The 7002-nt window shown below is 62.8% G+C and overlaps 1 protein-coding gene across 1 annotated transcript in view; it reads left to right on the top strand.

Annotated features, from left to right (window-relative positions):
• Nucleotides 1–2467: 2467 nt before the first annotated feature.
• LOC136499972 (STOREKEEPER protein-like) overlaps nucleotides 2468–7002 on the top strand; it is a 5788-nt gene continuing 1253 nt past the window's right edge. The window contains exons 1-2 of the mRNA XM_066495442.1: nucleotides 2468–2505; nucleotides 3390–4056. Coding sequence (XP_066351539.1) covers nucleotides 2468–2505; nucleotides 3390–4056 — 705 coding nt within the window. The remainder of the gene's footprint in view (nucleotides 2506–3389; nucleotides 4057–7002) is intronic.

Below are 7002 nucleotides of genomic sequence, written 5' to 3'. Positions count from 1 at the left end.
ACAGGTTCGGGGTTCCTAACACCATCATCACTGACAATGGGACACAATTCACCGGGCGCAAGTTCCTAACGTTTTGCGACGAACACCACATCCGGGTGGCCTGGGCGGCCGTAGGGCACCCAAGGACGAATGGCCAAGTAGAGCGTGCCAACGGCATGATCCTACAAGGCCTTAAGCCAAGAATATTCAACCAGTTGAAGAAGTTTGGCAAGAAATGGCTTGCCGAACTCCCGTCAGTCATCTGGAGCCTAAGAAATACCCCGAGCCGAGCCACGGGATTCACACCGTTCTTCCTGGTCTATGGAGCCGAGGCCATCCTCCCCACTGACTTAGAATACGGCTCCCCGAGGCTACAGGCGTACAACGAGCAAAGCAACCGCACTGCCCGCGAAGACGCCCTCGACCAACTGGAGGAAGCCCGCGACGTCGCGCTACTACACTCAGCCAGGTATCAGCAAGCCCTACGACGCTACCAAGCTCGGCGCGTCCAAAGCCGGGACCTGAAGGTGGGCGACCTAGTGCTGAGACTGAGGCAGAGCAACAAGGGCCGCCACAAGCTGACCCCACCCTGGGAGGGGCCGTATATCGTCGCTCAAGTGTTGAAGCCCGGGACCTACAAGTTAGCCAACGAGAAGGGCGAAATCTTCACCAACGCTTGGAACATAGAACAGCTACGTCGTTTCTACCCTTAAATTTCCAAACGTTGTTTACATTGTTTCTCGAAATAAATAAAGAAGCGTTCTTTAATTGTTATAATCTTTCGAGGAACCCCCTTATAGACAAATCGGCTGTATAGAACCCAAGGACCGAAAGATCGTCTCAAGGGCGAAAAGGCCGGCCGAGTCGTGAGAACGGCCTATGCCTCTGGGCTACGGCAGCTCCCTCACCACCGTTTCGCCCAAAGGACAGCTTAGGTTCCGAGGAAGTTCTTTGCAGAGAGGTTATCTATCGATAGGGGCTCGACGTCACTATAACGCAATAAGGGAGACTCGGCTCTGCCTCTGCAAAGTCGAGCCTCCCTCGGGGGCTAAAAAGGGGGAACCCCCCTAAGTCCCGGACACCATTTCTCAACCGTTTTTCCGAAAATTTCCACACCAAACTCTCTCGCGCTCCGACGGGACCTTCGCAAGAAACCCAAAGACCAAAAGCCTGTCTAGAGGCCAAAGGGCCGGCTGAGTCGTGAGAACGGCCTACGCCTCTGGGCTACGGCAGCTCCCTCACCGCCCTTCGCCGAAGGACGGCTTAGGTTCCGAGGGATTTCTTCGCGATCGGGACAGAGGGCACGAACTTAGAAATAGAATGGAAAACGGTTAAGAAGCACACATACGCAAATACTTTAAGGGCCTCGACGGCCACAAAAAAAAACGTCACGATTCGGCAACTAACTCGATTCGGTTACATGGCCCCTTTTGGCCCAGGTCAAAGCTCAAGGATCGGCGGCTGGCGCGGGAGGAACCACCTCTTCTTCGAACAGCTTGGCCAACGCGGTGCCAGGTGCCTCGGCCGCCTCCAACAGCCTCACGACCTCTGCATCAGCCTCCTCGTCATCTTCTGGCAACACGTAGCCGTCGCTGACAGCCTCGAGGTTGATGGCATAGTGCGAGGAGACGACGGCCAGGGCGCGCTTGACACCCGTGTGCAACGCCCCTCGGAGTCTCTCGCGGACGTGGCCGCTCAACGCGATGAGGCGGCTCCCAAGGGAGCTAGCTGATTGGACCTCCTCGACGTCCAGAGCCTCGCAGGCGGACTGGACAGCGCTGCGCAGCGCCTCGTGCTCCCGGACCTCGACATCCAGCGCTGCCTGCGCCGCGACGGAGGCCTCAGCCGCCTGGGAGGCCTCTTTCTCCAGATCTACGTCGTAGCAAGGGGTCAGGAGTCAAGCGCGAACCAGGACAAAAAGAGCAAATGGAACGAGGAACATGGTTCAGCGGAACTTACCCTCGGCCTTGCCCTTCCAGGCTAAGACCTCGACCCGAGAGGCCTCGGCCGCCTTGGTAGCCTCTGCCAGGGCGACTTTTGTCGCCTGATGCTCGCCCTGCTCCGCACCCAGCTGCCCGGCTGTAGCCTTCGCAGAGGCCGTCGCTTCTTGGGCCCGAAGCCTGAAGGAGTCTCGCTCCTCCTCCAGTTCCTTGATCTTGGCCACCAGAGGGGCGGACTGCTCCTTAGCCATGGCCAACTCCGCCTGAATGTCGGCACAACGAAGGCGGAGGTCCTCCACTTCCGCACTCCGCGCCGACAATAGTCCCTGGGCATCGGCAAGCAAGCCCTTCTGGCGCCGGAGCTGGTCCCAGATATCCCTCTCATTTCGCAGGAACACCGATTTCCCAAGGGATCGGGTCTCGAGCTCCTAAGGAGGCAAAACAAAAAACACACGTCAAAACACTGCGAGCGGGCTCGGAGAGAAAACAACGCGGCACGAGAGGGGAAAGTACTTACCCGCGTGACACCGGGCATGTCCTGACCCATAATGGTCATCGCTGTCTACAGCGACCGCACTGCCAATTGGCGATACTCCTCGAGGGTATCCCAACGCCCCCCCTCGGCGACGTCCTCAAGGGCGAACACAGGCTCCCCCTCGGGATCAGCCTGGTCCCGCCAGAAAACACGCGGGAAGTTCCACCCACGGGGCTCGGGCCGTAGCGGGACAAGGGCCGAACTCCCCTCGGCAGGATCTGGGACTTGTTGCTCCGCGGTGCTGGCCGCCTCGACGTCCGCCGCCTCCTTCCCTCGGGAGGAATCATCAGACGAGATTGTCTGAACCAGGGGCGGCACCAAAATTTGCCCCGTCTCCACCTCCATCGCCTCGGTCTCGACGGACCCGAGGGCTCTGGCCTCCGCCATCTCTACCTTGATGGCCTCGGCGTCCACCGCCCTGACGTCGGAGGTCTTGGGGGCTCCGGCCTCGCCCTCAGTGGCCTCGGCAATGGCAGACGCCCCAGCCTCCTTCGCGGCCGCCTCGGCCCCCTGTTCCTGGGCAGCCTCCTCCTCCACTCGCTCCGCGGCCGCCTCGGCCCCCTGTTCCTGGGCAGCCGCCTCCTCCGAAACGGCCTCACCCGACGCCGCGCCACGTCGCACGCCTGCCTGCGCCTCCGCTGCCTGATGGGCGGAAGAGCTAACGTTCACCTTGAGCACCTTACGGGGCGCCAAGGGAGGGTCTCCCACCAGAAGCGTCTGGCTGCAAGAAAAGACACTCCCAAGGTCAGCATGCAACCAAGGGGCAAACAAGAAGTGGACTCCGCCAGGAAAGACGCTTACCGCGAACGGGGATGCAACCGCTTCGACACCGTCCGCCTCCTCTGCAACGGCGGCGGTGGTGGCAGCAACGCGGCCTCGGTGTCCACCAGTGCCAGCTGGTCCCCGTCGGACCCCGGCACCTCCTCGACCCTTCGCGGAGATAATGGGGTCGCCCCCACCGTCACCCGCTCAACCTCCACCGTCGAACCCATCGGGCCGACGGCACGCTCCTCCGACACCCGCGCCTCGGGTGTGCCGGCCTCGGCGCCGGGACGGGCCACCACTGGCCCCGGGACACCTCCTCCTTCTCCTAGGGGCGTCAGGCTCCTTGCCGGCGCCCCGGGAACCATCTCCCTGATGTCGGGGAGGTGTTCCAGGCAGGCCGTCCCCACCTCGCACCCACCGCCGTCGCTCGAAGAATCCGACACCGACGGCGAGGGAGACGGCTCCAAAGGGAGACCGTCGAGCCTCTGGCGCCGGCGACGGGCGTCCAGCTTTTCGCGCGCGAGGATCTTCTTCGTGCGCTTCGCCTCCTGGGCATCTTTCTTCTTCTTCTCCTCCTCGGCACGCGCCCTGTTCACGGATCGCCGCCGGGCGTCCTCAGGAACGGGCGGCGGGGAGCCTCGCACGTCTCTTATCCCCTGTGAGAGCGACGAAGTAAGACAACAGACCAAAAAGGCGAAAAACAAGAAGGACGCGAAAGCCTCGACAACATCCAACTTACCAGCGAGACATACCCCCGCGACGGGCGCATCGGGAACGGCATCAAGTCATCGAGCCTCGGCTTCCCGTCTACCGCCTCCCTCACCCGACGCAGGGTCTCGTCATCGGTAAGGGCGAAGGCGGACATCTTGATACCGGCGACCGGGTCGCTCGGCGTCATCTCGAACAGCCGCCGTCGCCGGGCCATTAGCGGCAACACCCTCCGGCGGTGAAAGGCCGCCACGACCACGGCCGCCGAAAGGCCGCAGTCACGCAGCTTCCCCAAGGCCCTCAAGAGTGGTTCCAGCCTAGGCTGGTCGACCTTGATGACGCCGTACCCCCATTTCTCCGGTTGACTCTCTACAACCCGCCCGGTATAAGGGGGAAGTCCTCCGCCGTCGTTGCGGAGGTAGAACCAGCCGTCATACCAACGACGGTTGGATGTTGACAGCTGGGCCGGGATGTAGAGGGACTGCCGGTCTTGGCGCACGTGGAGGGTGCAGCCGCCGGCCCTCTGCGCCTTCCGAGCCCCCCTCGTTCCCCCCGGCTTGGAGGTGAACGTCGCTCGGAACAAATGGAGCCACAACTCCCAGTGGGGAGCGATCCCTAGATACCCCTCGCAGACGGCGACGAAGATGGCCGCCTGCGCGATGGAGTTGGGGCTGAAATTGTGCAGCTCCACGCCATAGTAGTGCGGGAGTGCCCGCATGAAGCTATCCGCCGGCGACCCGAAGCCTCGCTCGTGGAAGACGACGAAGCTCACCACGTAACCGTCGCGCGGCCTCGGCTCCGACTCGTCCCCCGGAGCAATCCACTCCGGCTCGTCGGGGTCGGTGATCGGGCGAAGAAGACCGGCCTCCACGAGCGACTGCAGCTTCTCCTCGGTGACGTCGGACCGCTCCCAGGGATCCGCCGGGAGGATGACGGGACCACCAGCCATTGCGCGGCGGAGGACGCTGCTACAGCGGTAATCTCTCTCCCTCTCTCTTTCGATCTCTCGCCCTCGCACTTCTCTTCCCCGGCGCTCTATGCTCTCAGCGACGGCACGGAGGCAGCAAAGGCGAACGCGGAAAAGGTAAGGAGGGAGAGGGCGAGGCTGTTTGCGTATTTATGCAGGGACGAATCGAAACCACCGGGCGACGAAATCGGGGAAGTTTCCCCCAGGAAATCCGGCGCGGTTATCCAGATCCGGTCTTACCGCCCACTCCCTCCTCATTAATTGCGCGTGCAGTTACGTCCCGTCGACTGACGCCACGTCACGCCCAACCGCAGCAGCTGCAGGCGCCGTCCCACCTCCCCGAAAAAGCTGCCTCAAAAGGCGCGCCTGCCGTTGCTAACCGCAGGGAGAGAGGTAACCCCCACCCGATTCCTTTCAGGCAAAGGGACCAGGCACCGAGCCCGTTACGGTCCAGGGGTTCGAAGGCTGGGCCCTCAGGGGTTTCGACAGCCGCCCCAGGACAACAGAGTCAGGGGCGACTACGGGCGAGCCTATGCGAGGCCGAGGCCCAAGCAAGCGAAACGCTTGGGATGCCCTGTGTCGTGTCCGAGACCGGCAGGGAAGTCTCCGAATGGGATCCCACCGTAGGGAGGCACCGAGCCACCGAGGCCCAGCGAACGGCCTCGGCACCCACTAGAGAAACCCTCCGGTACTCTTGGAGCGCGTCTCCGGACCGCTAGCCGACCCCCAGCGAATGGGGTACGGGCCTCCACTCGGACTTACCCGATAACAGCTCACCGGAAATGCCGTCGCTCGCGCCCACCGAGGGTAGCGTGGCATCTTCCACCCCTCCTTCCGAGCGAAAAGGAAGCGCGAGGGTCGAACAAAAAGTCAGGAGAATCCCTGACGGCCCTCTCGCTCCGCGCAGAGGCTAAGGGACTCTTCCTGCAAAACGTTGCCGAGTCCCAGCGACCTGGGCTCGCACACGAGGGGACTCGGCAACACAAACCCTCCTTCCGAGCGAAAAGGAAGCGCGAGGGTCGAACAAAAAGTCAGGAGAATCCCTGACGGCCCTCTTGCTCCGTGCAGAGGCTAAGGGACTCTTCCTGCGACACATTGCCGAACCCCAGCGACTTGGGCTCGCACACGAGGGGGCTCGGCAATACAAACCCTCCTTCCAAGCGAAAAGGAAGCGCGAGGGTCGTTCAAAAAGCCGGAAGAACTCCTGACGGCCCTCTTGCTCTGTGCAGAGGCTAGGGAGCTCCTTCTGCAAAAAGACGCCGAGACCCCGCGACCTAAGCTCGCACCCGAGGGGGGCTCGGCAGTCAGACCCTCACACGCGAGGGGCGAACCAAAAGCCAGGGGACCTCTGACCGCTCTCTCGCTCCGCGCGAGAGACTCGGGGGCCCTCCTGCAACTTTGCCGAGACCCAGCAGCTCAGGCTCGCACACGAGTGGGCTCGGCAAACAGCCCCCCCCCGTCCGAGCGAAAAGGACGGGCGGGGGACGGGCAAAAAAGACGGGAGGACCCCTGACCGCCCTCTCGCTCCGTGCGGAGGCTCGGGGGCTCTTCCTGCACCCGAGATAAAGACAAGCGACCCAAGCCCGTTACGGTCCAGGGGTTCGAAGGCTGGGCCCCCAGGGGTTTCGACAGCCGCCCCAGGACAACAGAGTCAGGGGCGACTACGGGCGAGCCTATGCGAGGCCGAGGCCCAAGCAAGCGAGACGCTTGGGATGCCCTGTGTCGTGTCCGAGACCGGCAGGGAAGTCTCCGAATGGGATCCCACCGTAGGGAGGCACCGAGCCACCGAGGCCCAGCGAACGGCCTCGGCACCCACTAGAGAAACCCTCCGGTACTCTTGGAGCGCGTCTCAGGACCGCTAGCCGACCCCCAGCGAACGGGGTACGGGCCTCCACTCGGACTTACCCGATAACAGCTCACCGGAAATGCCGTCGCTCGCGCCCACCGAGGGTAGCGTGGCATCTTCCACCCCTCCTTCCGAGCGAAAAGGAAGCGCGAGGGTCGAACAAAAAGTCAGGAGAATCCCTGACGGCCCTCTTGCTCCGCACAGAGGCTAAGGGACTCTTCCTGCGACACTTTTGCCGAGACCCAGCGGCTCAACTCGCACA

The sequence above is a fragment of the Miscanthus floridulus genome, chromosome 13 (genome assembly GCF_019320115.1).
Source record: "Miscanthus floridulus cultivar M001 chromosome 13, ASM1932011v1, whole genome shotgun sequence".
In the NCBI taxonomy this organism is placed as follows: Eukaryota; Viridiplantae; Streptophyta; class Magnoliopsida; order Poales; family Poaceae; genus Miscanthus; species Miscanthus floridulus.
The sequence above is the reverse complement of the archived record's forward strand: the minus strand, read 5'-3'. Positions and strand labels throughout refer to the sequence as shown.